Raw genomic sequence first — 21771 nt, forward strand, 5'->3', positions numbered from 1 at the left:
TTATCTTCAATAGTCCTAAGTCAAGAAAGTTATGAGTTGAAGTAGGAGAATAGTCACGAGATTAAAAAGGAAGAAACAGATTCAAAAAAGTCTCAGAAAACAACTGTGACTTCTTACCCAAGAGGAGAATGGGAAAGGATTAGAAGTTGTGATAACTGAGAGAAATGGAAAATTTTAGAAACTGGTGAAGTTAGTAGCCATCGTTTTTACTGTTTATGATAAGGGAGGTTTTGTTTGTTTCATTATGCTTTTAGGATATAGAGAGAAATAAAGAGTTTAGTTTTAGATGTGCTGAGTTTGAGATGATGGTAGAACATCAAAGTAGAAAGGTTGAACAGAAGGTCAAAAATGTGTATTTTATCTCACAGACTGAGGTTGGAAACACAGATGTGAGAACTGTCAGAGGAGAGAGCTAGTGGACCTCATGGGAGTAGCTAAAACATCCAGTAAGGAGTGTGTGCCAAGAGAAGAAGGTTGAGAATGGAATCCTCTGAGATACCTAAAAGGTCCTGGCTTGTGGAACAGAAGAAGAGAAAGTGCCTAGTAGCCAGCAAAGGAACAGTCAAAGGAGTAAAAGACAAAAGGAGAAGAGGATGGTGTCATGGAAGTCAGGTCAGGGAGAAGTTCATGAAATGGGTGTTCAAATCTCCCACCTGTGGACACCAACAGAGAATAGGAAGACAGCTGTATCTGGTAATGAGAAAATCATCAGATCTCAAAGGATACAATTTCAAAGGAGGTGTGTGGGGTTGCTGGTTGTGAGGAAAAAAGTATAAGCAATGAATTGGGTGTCAACCTACTTTATATACAAACAGATATGAAAAATTGTGGTATATGTGTGTAATAAGAATTGTAATGCAAAAAAGTACATGTATAAAGACATGAATTGGCGTGAACATACTTTATATACAAAGATAGGAAAATTGCGCTCTATATGTGTAATAAGAATTGTAATGCATTCTGCTGTCATGTATTTTAAAAAAATCAATTAAATTTTTTTAAAAAATATGGGCTTTAAGAACCTGTGGTTTATCTGGATTGAGAGCTTCAGGTATAGGCCCCCTGTGGAATCTGACTAAAAAGAATAGATCAAAAGAGAAATGGTAGTAGGGAAACTAGGATTAGGTGAACATGGCTCAGTAGATATGTGTAAAATAGGGTAGATAGGAAAGAGGAAGGGATTGAAATATGCAGAGGGAGAAATGGAAGAACAGAAGGAATCAAGTCATAGAGGAGGTTATGTGCCCTAGTACAAACAGGAGGGCCTGTAATAGCTTCCTCAGCCTAAGAAAAAGAAGCAAGTTCTTTAGACTGATGAAGAATAGATGGAGACAAAAATGTGAAAAGGGTAGGGAACCTTGGCACCAAACCCTTGCTGTGCTCCAGAGGCAGGCCAAAGCAGGGCCACTATGTAGCCAGAAGGTGGACAAGCAGGGATTGCCCATGAGGCTTTTCCTGACAGGCGAAGGGGGGGGGGGGCTAGGATGTTGCTTATCACCCTACATTAAAATTCTTCACACATCTGTGTCCCCCTGTAAGATTGTGGGTCTTTGGAGAGCGCAGACTATTTTCCAGTGCTTTTTTTAAATGCAGAAAAGCCACAAAGAATAATATAACAAGCATGTGTGTGCCTTCACAAAAATAAAAAAAAAAAATTCTTTCCTATTTTTTTGAAATAAACACTAAGAATAAAAAATGGGAACACTTGGTTCTCATCACCTTTCTCTGTTCTATTGCTTTCTCTTCCTTCCCAGAAGCAAGAACTAACAAAATTTAATACATGTCCTCTCAGCCTATGTATTTATTTATCTATTTCCATGATACTGTACGATTTTACTAATAATTAATATTTTCTATGAGGGTGTCAGTCACATGTATTGCCCTAGAAATGGAGTCTGTGAGGAAGATGACTGAGAACAAAAATGGTTCCATCTCGTATCAACTAACTCTGGAAATTTTTTTATTTAACATAATATCTTGAGGTCTGTCCAAGTTGAAATATACATGTTTAGTTTGTTTTGCTTCATTGCTGTTATGTTATTCATCCTTCATTTCAAGGACAGCAGATGCAGCATAGATGCCCACATAGTAAGTATTAATTATTAGTGAAAACATTAGGATTAACAATATAATAAAAATGAACACTATATGCATTGCTTATATGGTTTTATATGTTATATATAACTAGTTGTAAAGTACTTTTACATATAACTTATTTTCAGCCTTCTTTGTCCATTTCTTCCCTGCCCCAGGGTGATAAAGTTAGTAATTATGCCTTTTCAGTGTTGTAAGTCCTCAGTATTAGTTGAATGAATGAATGACTCTCTGCGTTAAGTAGTATTAGTTTACTAAGGTCCAGGTCATCAGTACTTAAAAAAGTTTTTCCAAGACCATGTGGTTGGAATCAGAACTAGCAATCAAGTTTTCTGATACTAAATCCGGTGCTCTTTTCATTTTACCGTTGAAAGAGCTATTGTAAGAACTCTATTAGGGAATCAATAGGAGAGGAATAATTATTATGAGTTACTACCCTGATGTATCCAATAAATAGACTCCGTGTACCTGTGTAATTGGAGAAAATTAAGAACCATAACCAGATCTGGGGCTTGAAATTTATCATAATCATCAACAGGCTCTATTTTGTCACATGGTCCTTAAATGAGGCTTGCCTTGTACAGGCAATATGAGTTATGAGGGCTGCAGGATTACGTGAGGGGGGAATGAGCAGGAAGCAGTTTCACTCCATGGAACTACTCTTGCCAAGGTCACAGGAGAGCTTCTCCCCTCCTCTGGCTTCAGCCACACCTTGCCTCCCAGCTCTCCTCCACCTCTCCTTATCTGTCTCCTAGGAAGTCTTCCTTGAATAGGTGACAGTTGAGTGGCACTCTGAAGAAAGTTAACAAGAATTCTAGGCAGAAAGATCCCAGGAACTACTTCAGATGACGACCTCGCCCCCAAACACCTTTCCAAATGGCCATCCCACCAAGACTGATCCGTCTTGAACAGGACCATTCACCCTCCACCTGTCTACTTGGAGTCTTACCCCATTTCTTGTTCAGAAACAGGTCTGCCTCTTGTTTTCTTTGAACAACTCCTGGGTCCTGAGCAGCTGGTGGAGTAAGCAGCTGGTGGCACAGCCCTGGAGAGCAGCACATGCTAACTTCCTTGATAAAAGCCAGCTAGGACAACAGACAAGGAGAAGCAAAGAGTGGTTTACTCACTTTCAAACTCCTGTTACATTTAGTTTGTTATTTTAAACACGTTTAACCAGATGAATAAATGCCTGTTGAGCTGAACCTCAATTCATTTTTGTTGAATTGAGACAGGAAACAGATTCCTTGACACTCTTCCTGCCCGAGATACATTCTCCTGGTTTCCTGACCAGCTCCCAAGAAATTGTTGAGAGGTCCCATCATTCCCCACTACCAGGATAAAACTCAGCTTTCTAGAAGACCTGGCACTGCCCCTGGATCATCTTTGTGTGCCCCTCCCTTTTTCTCTTTCACATCACAATTTGGAGACCATATTTTTAAATCTAAACATCATGTAGTCAAAGCAAAGGATTTTTGTCCTGTTCCTAGGTTTAGAGAAAATACAAGGATTGTAACTCTGTTGGTGAAATGCTGTCGTTTATTGGGCATTTCACCAAATTTGAGGCCAATAGGATAAAGTTTATAACCAGGACAGTTTGTACCCTTGTGTTATTCAGAAGCAACCTTGGGTTTACTTAAGAAAGATACAGAAACTAAACTCTTATCAGTGGCCTTGTAATAAATGAATGATAATTGAGGGTATTTGCATTGATTGCAAGAAAAAGAGCTTTTTATAAACCAAACAGCTACTTGGCATGAATGGGTTAGTAGAAAGAGTGTTGGTTGGTTATTTTGTTCCATTTGGTTAGCCCTGGTGGCCAGGCAAAACAAATTCATGGAATACACCACATTAGAGGATTCATCATATTTACGTTAGATGAAGAAAGGTGGGGAAACAAAGGGATATGGTAGGGTAAGTAATCAGCTAATACTGAGTCTTGGAAATCCATCTTAATATTTAATGTGAAAGATAGTGACTCACATTGAAGGAACTTGAGGCAAGTCAAAGAAGGTTTCAAGTCTGAGAAAGAAGTTGATGAAAGGTTATAGCTTTTAATATACGATGATGAAAAGAGATCTCCTTTCTTTGGGGAGAGCCCCTGATTCCAATTTTACATTTGTGGAGCAATTAGCAGGACTCTTCTTGGCTTTTCTTGGTCTCCTCTCTTAGAAGAATGTCTCTGATATGTAATATTTTGTTTGAAAACCCAAAGAAGCTTGTTTCCTTTTGAGGTTTGCCTTACTTTTTATGTTCTGAAGTTCATTTTGGACCTCAGATTTTGCTCCAAGCAATAAAACTGGTTGGATCATACTAACATAATGGAGCTGTAATTTTAGCCAACTGTTGGGGGTGGGGAGATAGTTAAGGTGTGTAGTGGTTTCTGTGGTTTCTCTGTGGAGTAGAATTCCCTGCAAAGCTTTTCCATGTGGTGTTTTAATAGCTGTCTTAAAACTCTCTGATGCATGGAGCAAAACTGAATTAAGCTCATGTGCTAGATTGGTGGGATGGGCCAAGGACTCTCTGAAAAATGAAAGAAAAACAACCAAACAGCATAAGCCAGAAGCTACAGTGTCCAAAGATCCAAGAGACATATCTAGATTCAAAATTTCAGAAGCAATCACCTCTTTTAACCTACTTTTGCAGAACTTTATGTGGGAAATTAGAATACTTCCCTTGTATATATCAACATTTTACTTTCCATGTTACTTTACAATTGACAATATGATCCTAGGTATATTTGTATATTTAGAAGATTGCCCACAACAATCTTCTAAAAAATGTAATTTTAGATCCTTTTTTAAAAAATGAGAATAAAGAGCCACAATGATAAGTCCAAGTTCATTTGGCTAAGACATCACAGAGGCAGAATTTGACACCACTTCAGAGATACACATTTTTACACCAGATCATCAATAATTTTAATTAATGATAACATTTAATACTTATGAAGACAAAGAAAATCAGCCAGATGGAATCTACACACATAGTAAAGCTGTTTCTAGACTACTGGGTATCACCAATGGAATATCAGACACATACAATGTTGTCTAACATCAAAGGAGTGAGCTTTCTCTATTTCAAATGATTTGTGATTGAGAGGCATGATTCCTTCCAAAGTATTGAGAGTGGCTGATAAATGCCACACACTCAGTCGGCCTTCCCATATTAAGCATGTGTAAAAATTCTCTTTAGTGTGTGGTTTGGGCTGCTAAGTTCAAGAAACATTTATTGAATGGTACTATGTTCCAGACACATAGGTGAAGTAGAAGGTTGTCTAGATGTCTGATTCTAAGAGAACCTTTTCCACCAGCCCAGCCAACTGTCAGAAATACCACTATTAGCCCAACATTTCTTAAACTGGTCCAGGAGTTCTTAGGATTCTTTTTTGAAAATGCAGGTAGCCTGAAGAGGAAAAAAATACTTTAAAATGGCCCTAGGCACTAAAGCCTGAAGGTATATGTACTTATTTAACTAGCAAATCAACTATTAAGACTTGAGTTGAATAACTGGTACACAGGCAAATTTGATTCTACTCAGAAGGAAGTGATGGTGGATTCTGGAAAGGTTTGTAAGGAGTTGCAGGTGAGGAAGCCTTATTTGTTTTATTTGCAGAGAGAGAGATGTACCAAGGCTGTCTATTAAAAATAAACTTCATATCATTTTCCTGTATTCTTACTTTAAGAACTAGCCCTGTGTGACATCTGTATTTTAGATCTAGATCCACAGAGTTAGCCAGGTTGATATTTACAATTCCAATAGTAAAAAACAGATCCATTTTTGCACAAGTTATGCCCATAAACAGATCCACATCTTTCCTGAAAATTAGTTTGTTCTTCTCCCCCAGTCTCTTGTTTGGTTGCCTCAGAGCTTACCATCTCCTTAGCCAGTGTAGAAAAATGCACCTCAGTGCCTTTTCATCTGACTCTGTTTGCTATTTTGTTTTATTTCAGTTGGTCTGGTGGTTGTTATGAATGGTTATCGTGGATAGGTTAATATCTTTGACAGACTTGCATGTGACACAAAATGACTAAAAGTTATCTCCTGCCACACTCTCACATTCTTCCCCATAACTCAAAAAAAAAAAAAAAAAACCTGCATACCTTGGGAATTTTTAAATATTGTGTTGTCATGATTTTGGTCCTCTCCTCCAAGGACATAAGCTATTTTAGGAACATGTCAGCTAACAAGTTTATAATTATCAAAGAAAATTATTTTACAAACTGAGAGTCATTCAAATTATTTTTCAATTATTCAAAGTATTTGCTTTTTTAAGAGAAAGAGAGAGAGAGAGAGAATTTTTTAATATTTTTCAGTTTTCGGTGGACACAACATCTTTATTTTATTTTTATGTGGTGCTGAGGATAGAACCCAGCGCCCCACGCATGCCAGGCAAGCGCGTTACTGCTTGAGCCACATCCCTAGCCCCAGTATTTGCTTTTTTAATGGCACAATTGTTGATATTCTATTTGATTTTTTTTCTTGGTTCACCATAAGTTCTCCACACTTGAAGCAGTGTGTTTGGAATAACCGTGTTTGTTCTAATGCCTAATAAGAGCAGAATCCGCCCCTACACACACACACACACACACACACACACACACACACACACACACATACATTACTGCCAAATAATACTCGTGATGTCAGCTCTGATTACTGCTAGGTGCTGTGCTCAGGAGAACTTCCTGTAGGATTCCAGTCTTCACAACAATCATTATCTTCATTTATGCATGAGGCACAGAGGATTCTCCACTGGTCTACTGAGATTCAGATCCAGGCAATCTGCCCTCTGAACCCAGACTCTCCTAATCACTATGCCACAATGTCCTCTGCCCCTCCAAAGGGTCATAGCAGTGTGGAAGAACCTTGTCGCCCACAGGTAGGGGATGCCTGGGGACCTTTCATATCACATGGCCTCTGTGTGCAGATACCTGAGTGGGAATGTAGAGGAATGATCCAGAGGAAAGAAAAGCCCGGGAGTGGATTGCCCCTGCTCCTCTCAGAGTAGCCCTTCTGTACTCATCTTGTCACCTGCTTTTCATAGAGCCCATCTGGAAGGATAATGCTTAAGCCTGAGCTATCACTGAAGCAACATCAGCAGACCTTAACCAACAATCCCCACAGCACCCTGATGCAGAGTTGTATTGGCTGGGATGTGTGTGCAGCACATGGAGAGAGCTCCTCTGCCCTCCTCAGTATTTTCTCAGAGAACTTTACAGAGAGAGCCCTACTCTACTTCTTGTTCACTACTGTGCACCAAAAGCCCTGGCTTTGTCAATCAAAAGTCTCCAAGTCAACCTTAAATCTACAGCTCTCCCTGGGCTGGTGCTGGGAAAGGGTTAAGAACCTGTTTCCAGGTAACTGCTGTGATTTATAGCATTTGACATCCCTTTATTTTAACTCCTCCCTCCATGTGTGGCAGGCCATGTCTCTGAGGCAGCCTCACAGATCAGGGTTAGGAAGAGCTGTGGGCAGTTGATGCCAGCACAGTCTGGATGAAAGTCAGAAGACTGGGGAGGCATGGGCCGTGGGCAGCATGAGGACTGGAGCCCTTTCCCAGAGTCTGCCCCTAGACAACTCACACTGTATGCTGCTTCATTCTTTGTCCCTTCTCTCACCCTAATATTCTTTCACTGTGAATTAAGCTCGTAAGAATTTCCAAGGCACCTTGAAAGAGAAAGGAATCACAGAGCGGGTAGCCTGTTGGTAGTAGGTAAGGGAAAGGGAAGGGAGCAGGCCATCAGCGACCATTTGGCTGGGAGATGGGAGAGAAAGGCAGAAAGAGGGAAAGAGAAGGGAGGAGTGGTTCTGCAGACAAGGTTGATAATGAGTCTTAGGCTTTCCCCCTCCTATCTGAAGGAGCTGCTCTCTCCCCTCTCATCTGGCTGCTTGTCTAAGTCACTCCCAGGGAAACTTATCTTCCAAAGGAATGGCTCCAGTGCCCAGTCCCCTAAGTCCTTGTCACTAACCCTGGTGTGAATCCCCTCAGATCAGGTACAGTGTGTTCTCCTGCTAAGAAACCTCGGGGCTATGAACTATAGCAACTTCCTGACATGCTCCATTCCAGTGCCTTATGATTCTGAGGGCCGAATCCTCAGTGTCCAAGTTTACTCTGTGGCTTTAAAATACCAATCAACAGAACTTTACATAGGGAGCCCTACTCTACTTCCTGTTCACTACTGTGCACCACAAGGTGCCAAAGTATATAAAACATAATTTTTTACCTAAAGAGTTTGTAATCTAGTTGAAAAATGTAACAGCCACATGAACCAATTCCTAAATAAGGATGACTTATTTCACAGTATAATGATGATACATCAAACTAATTTTCATGATGAATTCTGAGGAGTACACCATCAGAGACGAGCCTATAATAATAAGTACTTGTTTAGTGGAGAGTTAGGTAAGTGTGAACCTGATTGTTTACAGTGGTCTTGTTTATTACATGACAACAAGTGCCCATTATTTAGCCTATATATATTCAACTTAGCCTGCAGTTAGAATCCCTTTTTAACAAATACAGTTGTAACAGTCAGTTCTATGTAATAAAAATATTTTTTCTGCTGGCCAAAAGCCCACACTAACACTCATTTGCTGATGGAGATCCAAGACTCCTTTTGAAAGAAAAACGCAGTATGAGAAAGACATTCACAAGTCCCCATCCATTTGGCCATAAATCTAATTAACAAAAAGGTCATCCTTTCAGTGGAGTATTGACATAAAGGACAGGTTTGCATCTCTGTACAGTGTTAAACAGCTTTTAATAAAACCTAACTTTTAAAACTGCGCCTTGATTCTATTTGAGGCTTTTACCCAGCCTTCCCTAATACAGGTGCTCGTCAGACCCTAATCAGCCCTGAGTGGAGGCCTGTAGGGATCTCTCAGGCAGCAAGGCCTCCTGTGCTAGCAAAGGCAGCAGAAGGGAGCTTGGGCTGCCGGCATTGACTTTCCCTAGATGAGCAGATCACTTGAGGTACCAGAAGGAAGAGATCACAATGCCATTATCCAAAAGCAGCATTTCACTTGTTTTTGAAAAAGTTTTTTATTGTAATTATATTAGAATCCTGGAATGCCTAATTAAAATCTAGAGAATATGTATGACATGAAAGAAAAATAGTTCAAAATCTCCCCAATGTCTCTGCGACAGGAGACTTGTGTGAGCCGGTCAGGTTCTCTGCATTTACAGAATACTTTCTTGCCTTAGGAGACTACTATGTAAGTGTTTGCGTTAAGACGCCCTCCTGCCAGGCTTCAAATTAGGTGAGACTGGTAAAGTAAATAAAAGGTAATGGATTGTGTCCATACATGACTTCATTCCATCCTTTGAATGACTTTATCAATAACTGCCAGGGGCAAGACTCAGCAATAATCATGTAGAATATATGCCTCCAGGTAATAGAGAACTTGTTTTATTTCCTAAGGTGTTTGAGTGTACCAGACTAAAACCCTCTCCTTCTACCATGCAATACACCCAGTGCAGTTTTTTTTAATGACTTTTTTCCTTCTCTCCGTGCATGCTCATTATACCCGAACTCCTTCAACTTGTCTTACACAAATTCACCCACAGATAGGAGCACTGTTGTACTTACACGTGTGTTTAATGGGGTTACACACCTTACACTTTCATTTCTCTTCCCAATGGTCAATACTTACTTTCTCTACACTAAATTCTCTTCCTTTCCCGTGAGCTTAAATTTAAGAACTCTGTTTAACTGCATATTGGAATGCTGTGGGTAGAGGGGTGTTTTTAACAGTATTTTACCAAATCTAATTTATTTATTTATTCTAAACAGTTTCCTATTTCTACAACTGCTGCCAGTTGGTAGAAATTTGGAACCTACGGTCACTCTAGGATACCAAGAGAAAGATTCCAAAATTATATTTGGGGAGCATAATTATTTAGCAGTTCTTCCCCATTTGACATGGGAAATGGCTTGTTTTTCATTCTTCCACCCTGGTGCATTTCCTTGCATCCGGCTGCCCCCTGCTGTGGTATGCAGTATGTGCATCCTTCTCTCCAGGCATTCTTGTTTTGATTATTACTGTCTGCGTGCTCCACTTCATGCTTACCTAGGTAGCAATGTGATTAGAAATCAAACCACAGCTCTGACAAACTCTTCCATGAGTCCTATTTTGCCTAATGGATTCAATTTCTGGAGCAGACACTTTTTGGTCAACAGAATATAGATGGAAAATTGGGCCCCATGGGACTCTTCAGAACCTTTTAAATAGATAGATATGACCTGAAACCCCTTCAGAACCCTTTAAATGGACAGATGTGGCCTGGATCCCTAGGGGGTCTCAGAGAGAGTTCTGAATAATTCTGGACCTATTCTAGCTGAGGCAAGCTGTTTCAAGGTGACTTTGGGGATCCCACAAGTTTCATTATAGCACCATGAATTGGAGAAACAATCTCATGTTAAGGTGCAGCGGGGGCAAAAGAAACAAGATCACTGAACTTTTGTAAAACTATAATTTTTTTAAAAAAGTGACCAAATGATGATTTAATAATTGCTTCATCATTTTAAAGGCTCTACACACTAACTTGTAAAAGAAATGTTCATCTATCAGTAACATGGGACAGATAGCAATATGATGAAGTAGTTCGTCAGATCCGATTTAAGGATCGTGGAAAGCCATTCTGAGTCCAACAGCTTGCTCCCAAAACTCTACTGAAATGATCACAAAGCTGTAAGCCAGGTAGTCTCCAGGAGGTTCTGCCAAAATGACCTTGAGCAAGTTGTTTTACTTCCTCAGACCTCTGTTTTTCTGTCTATAAAGTGTTAGTGCACCTATTCAGTGGGGTTACTTAGAAAGTCAATGAGATAACATATGCCTGGCACATGGCAGATTCGGAATAATTGTCAGCTCCCTCTTCCTTCCCTCCTCCTCCTCCTCCCTACTTTTTTTCTTTTTGTTTCTGTCTGCAATGGTCAACACCTGCCTTTGATGCCAGATATTTTCAGATAGGTAGTGATGGACTACAATGTCTTCTTTCTGAATTGTCTCCAAAAGGGCTGAGAGGCAGCCTCTTCTTGTCACTATCCACTTTCAAATATTGGCAAGGAAACTTGCAGGGGGTACTGGGATGAAGGCATAGAGGTAGTCGTTAAAATCTTCAGTGTCGGAAAATGTAACTGCCAAGAATATTGAGGCATTGCCTTCCAAGGACCCATGTGTACTTTACTGTGAGAAAGACAGAGGTTTTTCTCCTTCAATGATGACTATAGAAGCAGATTTGGGGAGGGAGCAGATGAGAGGTAAGAAAACCATGCCACGCAGGAAAGGGCATTTGTGATGATAGATTTTTTTTTTCCTAAATAATGCATTATAAATAGCATACTTACTTTGTAGAACCAGAACATTAAAAAAAAAAAAAAAAGCTGCTTGATCATCCTACGGGCAAATTAACATACAAAAAGAATGTTCTGAACTCAATAAACTCAGAGTCAAAACACCTCCCTGCACACACCCATGCATACGTAGCCATGCTTTGTAAGTAAAATATACATTTTGTGCTTCTACATGTGGTTATGTTTTGGTGATATTGAAAACTGGATGGGTCTTGTTAGGTAGTAAGTTTCCATGGAAAAAATAAGAAGCATTTCAGGACAACCACTATTTGGTGGTAAGAAAGAATTTGCACGAGGTCTTTCCTCCCACCTATACCCTAGTTCTGTCATCAACCTGATTATGAACTGGACAGAAACCAGAGAGAACCACACAAAATTAGACATCTCACTAAATTTGTGTGACCTCTTCAAATCTTCTTAGACATTGTTTTGGCATCCACCAAGAGTAGGTTTTACTCTGTTTAAATCTGATCTCTAGAGAGGAGCAAGAGGAAAGCTTAGACACTGCCCTCATCCAAACCTTTCGTTTGTTCTAGGGGGGAAGCTAAGGCCCAGAGGGACCACAAGGCTAGAGTGCCCTTTGTCATGTGCAGTGTGTTCCATCTCCCCTTAAGATTGCTGGTATTCAAAAGCATGACAGGCCTTCCGGCACCACACAGTGGGTAATTCATTGAACTCTGTTCTTAATCTACCAGGGAATTGCTTCCCAACAGAAATTAAAATTATAACAACCAGGAAAAAAAAAGAAATTGCTGAATGAGATCATTGTCTTTTGTAACTTTTTAAAAATGATTTGACACAGAATTTCACATCCAAGTATAATATTTTAACCTTTTTCCTCGAGTTGGAAAGAACCCCTTTGTGAATTAACAAAAATATTCTTGTGTTACATTAGAAGAGAAAGATGGGCTCCACTTCCCATTTGGCAACTCGCTATTACCCAACATTTAACAATTGCTTTTGGAGCTCCTTCTATATTGCTAACACTATTTAGAATCTTCAGGGTACCAGGTTATAAAACCCATTCCTGCTTCTCTTACTACATCACTCTGAGACAAAGAAATGAACTATTGATTTCCAATACCACATTATTCTTGGGAAGCATACTAGTTAAAATTTCATTTTTTTAATTAAAAAAAATGATCTTCCTTAAGTAATAAAATAAATAAATAAAAATTAAAAGTTTCTCCAGAAAACTGGTTTCAAATCAAGTTACATGAAATTTGACCCAATACTGCCCCCTTGTGACTACTTTGGTCAAAGACCCACATACACCTCAAGGTCAACCCAGTCTTTTAAGGTAAGAGTTACAGAAAAAAATATCCTGTTTCACAGCAGAAGCCTTTAACACAAAATCACCCAGTCATGAACACTGAGCATTGAATTCCATCTGATTTTGCAACAGAGTGACTGGAAGGCCTCCATTGCCTTTGTGGTTGGGAACCAGATCGAGGATGATCTTCTCCTTGAAGCCCTCACCTTGGCTGTGCAAGCCCCTCAGCGCAGACTCTTCAGCATGGCGTCCTGGCATGACATCCTCCAGCAGGTACCCTTTCGTCCCTTCCCACCACAACACCCCTCAGAGACTTTTTACTTGAAATAAGGGCTAAAATCATAAAATTAATGAACTGATCACATGCTTGCACTATTCTGCAATAGTGGATGGATGGATCACTTTAAATAAACATATAGTTAGAATAAATTTGAAGCGTTTGATCAGGAAGAAGTAATTTTCATTCATTAAGGCCAGCCACTCAACACATTCATTTGGCAAAGATTTCGGAGGCCATTTCAGGCACCATGTTAGGTTCTGTGAGGAATTATTTAATAAAAGGTTCAGTAATAACCAAAGACTAGACTAAATGAAGTTCCTAGAAAGTCCATGACTTACTGGCAAGTGAAGCCAGGCAACAGAGAATATAGCTGTCAGAGGTCAGAGGAGGGTGACCACAGAGAAGATCTGTCAGGTGGCACTTGCCCATGCAATTACTAAAAGCTTATTTGGGTGGCTGCAAACTTCCCAGGTAATTAAGGGCCCCTCCTTCTTACAAGGTTCTCCAACTGCTCAAGTCACCCCAAGGTTTGAAAGTTGTTGCATGATTCTCAGTATTCTCTGAGTCTTTCTTTTTAAGAAAATTTAAATCTCTTGCAGATCAATGAAATAAATGAACTTGTTGGAACCATACCATCTAAAAAGGCAAAAAAGCCTATAGTGAGTAATCTTCCATTATATTATGAGGTAAGTTAAAGTGTTTTTTGAAGAGAGTTCTCTAATTTTCAGAAAATGAGGATTGAAGTAAGGATATGATAGCAACCCTTTTTTCATTCATTTTGTCTTTTGAAAGTCAACTCCTGTTCCTAATTGAAGATGTCCGTTCCTGATAGTCACATAGACAAAACAATCTGCCTCCTTTTGAGCAAAATTCTTCTTAGGAATAAAATTGTCCCAGATTGTTTATACCATGGCTGTGTCCAATTTAAAAACATATAAGTAAGAAACTGTTATATACAAAAGTGTTGATTCACACTTTTTCAGGATGATTACTGAGTAGGTGATGGTATCAAAGGGAGTCATTATAAATGCAATTCTAAGTGTTGGTTTCACAAAAGAAACAAGAGTTTCCTGTATAAGACAGAGCCATGGCTGAAACTGTTTCCCATCAGCGTGTGCACATTTTACGTCCAACTTTAATCAATGTGAAAATTGTGATACTCGTCAAGTTGAAAAAATCCACCCATTTCTAGCAGCTACTCAATTGAAAAGTCTGGCTTGTGCATAGTGCTCAGAATTCATGCTCAGTATGAGATTTTTCTCTCCCCTTGCCTTGTTGACATCGATCTTATAGCTTACAAGAAACTATAAAAATCCAGTGATTGATTGGAATATCACAATTTGTCAAACACAAAAAATAAAACAAAGATTATTTTGGATCTTTCTGAGGCCAATTTGTTTGCACTTTATCCTGTTGATGACTAATAAAGTTTTTATGTCTTTCAGCTCTGGGATGATTCTATAATGAGCTCTGTAGTATTGCTTGAGCACTCTCTGAGTTTATCCAAGTGTCACTATATTTATTCACAATTGATGTTACTGTGAATTCTATGGTATTAACTCTTGCTAAATTGCTCCCATTCCCATGGGAAACACTCTCTTGGCTGTAGGAGTCAAATAGCATGCCTTCTATCTTTTGTTACGATGTTCTAAATGTGTGTGTTTTGGTTGAAACCTTGTGTGATACCTGGGTTTAAAATATTGGGATATTTCTTCTGAAGTGGCCGTAGACATTCATATCCAATTCTTGGGCCTGGGATCAATTATCCCCCCAAAGAATTCTTTCTTCTTCAAAGATGCTCAGTGAAAAATCAGAGATGATAACAGGCCAGTTTTGACGTTTAATGTGGATGGGCATTTTGACTTGGATGTGGGATAGCACAATGCTACAAATCCAGAGTCAAGTTAGAGAATCATTCCTCCCCAATCTGTGCTGGGACTCTTGGTTGCATATTCTTCACTCAGGGGAGGTCCCTCTCACATCTGGCTCTCCCACACTCTTCCAGTGGAGCATTTGGGCAATAAGCCTCCCACACCCGCTCACATACCCTTTTCTGAATGGTTCCAGAAGGAAAGGGAAGGGAGGGTGGAGCCCCATAGAGATCGGAACTTGGGTGTACCAGACATTCCTTAACATCAATCACTGGAGCAAAAATGATAAAGAACAAAAAATAAACACAGGCTCCTGCTCAGCACCAGCCGAGAACAGACTAGACAACTAGGGAAGAGGGCATATTCCCAGCCTCAGTCCCTCCACACTCAGGACCTTTCCAAGAACTCGGTTGCCTGGTACCTCACCCCAGGTAAGCTGAAAGGCCACTGGTGATGCCCACAAAGTACCAGGGTTGTCATGAATGGTGGCCATGCAAGAGCTCCAGAAGGCAAAATCTTTTAGAACATCTGGGCTTTCAAGCCATGCAGACAGCCTGCTTTCTGTTTACAGTCTTGCATGTGTGTGTCCCAATGTGATACCTGACACAGGTAAACTCCTCGGAAATCTATTTAGGGTGTCTTGCTCCTAAAGGAAACTCCTCAATGGAGAGGGAAGAGATTCTCTAACAAAATTGCTTGATACATGGAAATTCATGGAGTCCTGTTTCTTTTTAGACCTCCAGCTTTGCGGGGGGCAGGGGGGCAGAGGGGGCTTCAAAATATCATAAAGGCAATGCAATTAAATGCTTATAATTACTTCTGCTTGTAGGACACTCTCATTGGCCTTAATTCAGAGCCTAGTTGTTCTTACTTTAAACACAATTAACCAATTTGGCTTCCAGGCCTTCTAGCCTGCGGTTGATTAGGAGCCGCCAATTAAAGTGAGATTTCACCACAGTTTGGTTTATCCATGAGTAGTAAAATAATGTCAGAACCATATTACACATTTCCATTGAGGACTCGAAATGTCTGGGCTAGCAAAGACCACATTCCTGAGTGATTTGCTCAAGGTTTCATTTGGATGGTTTGGTGTTGTGTACACACAGCCTCATTTGAAATTGTGTAATTTCCCCTGAAACCTTAGAATTTCATCTAGCCATGATATTGTATATATGAGAGAGTCTTTATTTATAAACCATCATTCTTTGAAAAACCTGCTCAGATTTGTGCTAATGGAATTCCACAGAGACTTCCCTACAGCTCATTTATTCATTCACCTTCCCTTTTTGAAAACCGTGTTTTTCTCTAGCAGGAACTACTCTGAGCACTCAGGTAGGAATGGGAAGAGAATATTCTCCTTTGTGTGTATTCTCAGAAGTGCCAGCTATTACTTTATTGTTATTATTCAATAATATGAATGAGGATGATCCCACACTGGCATTTAAGCACCATTTCCAATACACATGTCCTCGCCAAGGATGTGACCACATGTAAAAATGGATGTACAGATACTGCCTGCATTATGTATTAGCCAGTTTTACCAACTATTAGCAAGTAGTGCTTTCCCAAGCACTGCCTATTCAATAGAGAGAGAGAGAAAAGAAAATGCACATCACAGACTCTAACCTTGAGAAACTATATGTACATAATCCTATCACATAGTAGGTGTCCAATAAATATTTGTTAAATGAGTGAATAATGCAATGTAAAATAGGGAAGTCCTTGAGGGACAGGTAAAGTGTTATGTTAGAAATTGAAAGTACTTGGACTTAACCATGGTTAAACACATAGTCTCAAGTTTTTCCACTTTACCATAAACCCGGTTCTCTTTCATCTCTCTCAAAGCATTTCACCTTAACACCTACATGTAGGGGAGGGTATGCTAAGAAAAGGGAGCAGGCCAAGCAAAGCCAGGGGAATGGAAGAAGACTGAATGAACATGTACAGATCCTGTAGTTCCAAGGTACAATATGCACTAAATAGGAAAGATAAATCCTGTAGGTATTTTAATTATAACTTGAAAACCCTAAAGTGGGAAATCTATAAGAAAATATTTCAAACACTAGAACTTTACTTGCTAAATATGCACAAATATTTTTTATGACCCACATGGAGAAATTGACCTGCTCATTTACAGATATACTGATTTACGACCATAATTTAAAAGGAAACTTTTAACAGTCATTCAAAACCAATTGAAACATCCTGATAAAAGAGGTTGTGTACCATAAATCCAAAGATTCTCCCACATGTGACTGAATCTGATACATAGTTCATGAGCACTATAAGATAGGTGTGCAAATTTCAGACTTGACATTATGACTTTGATAAATTAGAAAGAAAAGGTTACCCGTGGGGCAGTTGTTTGTTTCTCCAATGAATCTGAAATAGGAGCCTCCAGTCCTAAATGTTTGGGGTTCCACTCCATGTTTCCCTTCATTTCATGGTGGTGATCACCACTCCTCCCTACCTGGATCTGAGCTTCCATCCACATGCAGGCTGAGGTTTATACGCCTGTCATTGACATACTTAGAAAAGACAAATTATGTCCCTGAATAAACAAAAAAATAAAAAAAAACTATTGAAAACAAAATTGTCCATAAAGAATACAAAGAAGTTTTCATGCCCTAGTTCATGGCTAACTTTTTTCAAAACAGTCAATTTTCAAAGTTTTTCTACAATAAAGGACTTGGACAACCCTAAAGTTCATGTGATATGAAACATTTTTACAAATACAAATGATTATTAATTTTCTTATTTATTCATATCAGTATAAAATAGGAACTTATATCTCAACAAATAGGTCCACTGGGAGATCATTAAATATGGAAAGATTTTTCTGTTCTTACGTTTAAAAATAATAGACCAAATGCTTTTTAAAAAGAGGCACAATACAAATGTGATGTCTTCAAATCTTATTCGTTTCATCACATTTTTAAGACACCTCGCTAGTGCATTGGATTAGTATGCTCAGATGTATCAGTTCCATTTTGGGGGTTCCTATTTTCTGGATGTGTAGATATATTTTTTCCAGTCTTTCCCAGCATGTATTTATAATAATTCATAAGTAAAAGCACAGATTTAATTGTAATCTAGCTTGATGCTCTTTTCCAGATTCCTAACGTGAAACTCATTTCTTACATGGTACCTCAAATTAACAGTCTATTCAATAAAATCGTAAGCCCTTAAAATTTGAGGGGGTGGCCCTTGTCAAAATGAAAAATGGAAAACTCATGCTTCAGAGATAGGAACAAATAATATGTGAAAACATTTAAGAGGTTTGAAGTTATTAAAATGGCAGATCTACTGGGAATAGAAAGAGCAGTATGTCATGGAAGAAACGAAGGAGCTGGGAGGCAGGAAGCATTCCCTGGCCTTTTCAATCCTACGTTTTAAAACAAAACAAAAAAATTCTGGGAGAATTGGAAGGTAGCCAACCTAATGCCGTTATTTCATAGAGCTTAGGGACACACCAGGAAATTACAGGCCAGTTAGTTTAACTTCACTTGTAGGGAAAGTATTAAAAACTGCTGCAGGAGATCAAGTAAAAGGATGCTTAGAAAAGCACAGCTTGATTAAGGCAAGCCTGGCCAACGTGGTTTTCGGAAAGGGAAGGTCATGTCTTAGGAACTTGTTGAAATTCTTTGAAGCTATTATGGCCAGTAGAGTCTTCAAAGCACACGGCCAAGTCCAGAACCTGCGTATCTTTTCCGTTGCGCATCAGTCCTTCAGGGATGCCTGCAGAATGTGGCCTGCACCAGGGGCTTCAGCACTCCAGGTTTGGAAACCACTATCAAAATAGCAGAAAATAACCTCTGATGGAACATTTTTCAAGCTGGAACCAATTAATACAACCTGATGTTTATAAATGAAAAATAATGAGACTTGGAACAAAATTTAGGAATATTGGGCTGTAACAAAGAAGTACTACTCTGGGACTATAAAAACAACCTAAGAGTTATTTTGCAGAATCTGGACTGCGGAGGTCTTTCTCACCCAAAGAAGGGAAGACAGGAGAAATAGCAGTGCTAGAAACTGTTACAGAGTAAAAGGTTATGAAGAGTTGCGACTAAATGAATTCTGTCAAGCTGGGGAAAAGAGCAGTGGAGTGTGCCAACAACTGAGCCTCCATATTCTGGAGGAGGCCAGAGCAGCCCAGCAGAGAAAGCCACGTTCAGAGAGGGCAGAAGGTCAGGACGCCATTGCTTTAGGAATGGGCTCCCAGGGTGCAAATATGTTTGCTTCTCAGATGGGTAACTTGGAGCTCTGTTTTCAAAGAAAAGCACCACTCAAGCAAAAGCTTTGGGGGGGGAAGGGCTGGGAATCCTGACCATGCCCTGGGGCACAAGCTGCTGACCAAGCCCACTGTGGCAAACAGCCTGAAGTCCAGGAGCAAGGAAGTGCACTGGGGGGGGGGGGGGAGTGCGGGGGCGGGGGGGGGGGGGGGTGTGGTGGCAGGGTATGGAATCCTATGCTAAGGAGCCTGGGATTAAGCAGTGACCCATGAGGTCTGGGTCATTGGCTGGGAAGCTTGAGCAGTGGGAAAAGCAGGAATCAAGTCAAGAATTCCAGACATGGGTTAAGTGGTGGACCAACCACAAGAATAAAGCAAGGTTCATCCCATGAAGCCTGGCCTCCACACCACAGCTTCTCCTCTAGGTCTTGGCCTTCTGTTCTACCCGTTGCACCCACCTTGATCAGAGGGATGCTGGGGAAGGAGTTAGAAACCCTGCATCATTTTATTCTTAAAGTCAAGATTGTCAGTAATCCATGTTTATATACAGTGATGATGATAGTTACCATTTATTGAAAATAAGTCTTGTATTCTGGATGCTTTATGTATATCAGCTAACGTGGCCTTGTTCTCAGCCTGCTGGGAGGTAACTTAGAAATGATGGAACTGGAACTCAGACAGGTTAAAAAAAAAAAAAAAAAAAAACTTGTGGACTCAGAGTCTCTGTTCCTTCTACTTGCATAACACACAAGTTTGAAGATAAATACTTTAAATTCTGGAAGTGTTTGTCATGGTTTAACATGTCTTAAAAACAAGCTACTGTTAATTAAACAGAATTAAGCTTTAAATCTCTCGCTGATTCGGGGATTTGTTTATTACTTTTCTCTTTGTAAAGTCAGGATAAATTATAGTTCTACCTTACAATGCAGTAGCAATGATCAAATGAGATAGACAGTAAATATAAAATTCTTAGTACCTGGCATAGAGTAAGTGCCCAATAATACTGGCTGTTATTTGCACTTTGTAAAAAATTTCTCTTTTTGGTCACAGTGACTACTGGAGTTTTGTACTTGTGGGAGCATGAAAAATCTAGAAACAATAGATGAGCAATCTTTAAAATTTTTGTTATGGTGAAAAATGCATAACACAAAGTTTTCCATCTTGACCATGTCCAAGTGTATAGTTCAGTGGTGTTAAATAGATTCACTTTGTTATAAAACCAGTCTCTACAATGTTCTCATCTTGCAAACAGAAATTCTATATTCAGTAAATAGTACCTCCCCATTTCTTCTACCCCGCACCCAGCCCTGGTGACCCCAATTCCATTCCACTTTCTTTTTCTGTGAATTGATAACTCTAGATACTTCATGTGAGTGGAATCATACAGAATCATCTTCTTATTACTGATTTATTTCACTTAGCTTTGTGTCATCAAGGTTCATCTATGGTGTAGCATGTGTCTGAATTCCTTTCTTTTTTAATTCTGAAGAATAATTTATTGTATCCACATTTTGTTTATCCACTCACCCACTGATAAAAATTCAGGTTGTTTCTACCTGTTTGCTATGAACAGAGTGTGCAAATTATGAGCAGGTTTTCCATTAAGTAGAGTATAATTAGCTAGCATCTAATTAACTTGGTAAGGGGAAAAGAAAGGTGAAGGAGTGATCAAAGAGTATTTGCACTGTTCTGTTACACTAGTTTTCATGGACCCCGTGGAGAATGATATACATTCTTCTTTGTTATGTCACGTAAAGGGTAAATATGACTAAACACCCTAAGGTATAAACAGCATTTTTTCACCCTTGAGCATTTCATACTCACTTTCTCCTTGAATTTTCTTTCATTGTTGGGGAGCAAACCCAGGACCTTGCACATGCTGGACAGGCTCTCTACCAGTGAGCTGCATCCCCAGCCCTCTCATTAAATCTTCATATGAATATTATCTCCGTCGTGTGAATGGAGAAATGGAAACCCAGGAAATGTAAATGATTTGTTCACTGTCACCAGTAAAATCTGTGTCAATTCTCCTAATAGCCCAGGGCTTGCTCTATACCTGGTAGGGCAGGTCTCATTCATTAAAAAGTTCTTGTTCATTAAATTTATTTCCCACAAGATAATTTTAGGTATTTTTTGGATAAAAAATTTATTTCATTAAAATACGTTAATTTTAACATGCATCAAAAGTAAAAATTAATTAATTTCTATTGATGCCGGGAGGCCGGTTATAAATTAAATTACCCAGTTATAAATTGGGGTAATTACTTTAAATCAGAGACAATCACAGAGGAAAACATTGTAGACTGATGAGTATTAACAGATTGTCTTAGTCTATTTAGTGTTTCTCTAACAAAATACCCGCAGCTGGATCAGCACCAGAATGAAGGGTCAAATAAACTAAAGAGCTTTATTTGACCCTTCATTCTGCTGGCTGAAAGGTCCAAAAAGCATGACTCTGGCATTATTGTGGTGAGGACCTCCTAGCTGCACCACAAAAAGCAGAAAGGGAACCAGCCAGGTACAGAAAGAGCATGTGTGACCAAGGAAGCAAGAAAGATTCAGAGGAGGTACTAGGTTCTCTTGTAACAACCTGTTTTTGAGGGACTTCCCTCAAGAACAAAAAAGTTACTCCTCTGGGTAAAAGCTTAATCCCTCTTAAAGATCTA

The 21771-nt window shown here is 39.4% G+C and overlaps 1 protein-coding gene across 1 annotated transcript in view; it reads left to right on the forward strand.

Moving 5' to 3' along the window:
• The window catches only part of Spag17 (sperm associated antigen 17), a 194555-nt gene that overhangs the window by 16898 nt on the left and 155886 nt on the right, over positions 1–21771 (forward strand). Inside the window, exons 2-3 of the mRNA XM_076861963.1 lie at positions 12853–12993; positions 13600–13686. Of these exons, the coding sequence (XP_076718078.1) occupies positions 12853–12993; positions 13600–13686 (228 nt within the window). The remainder of the gene's footprint in view (positions 1–12852; positions 12994–13599; positions 13687–21771) is intronic.

Source organism: Callospermophilus lateralis, chromosome 7 (assembly GCF_048772815.1).
Source record: "Callospermophilus lateralis isolate mCalLat2 chromosome 7, mCalLat2.hap1, whole genome shotgun sequence".
Lineage (NCBI taxonomy): Eukaryota > Metazoa > Chordata > Mammalia > Rodentia > Sciuridae > Callospermophilus > Callospermophilus lateralis.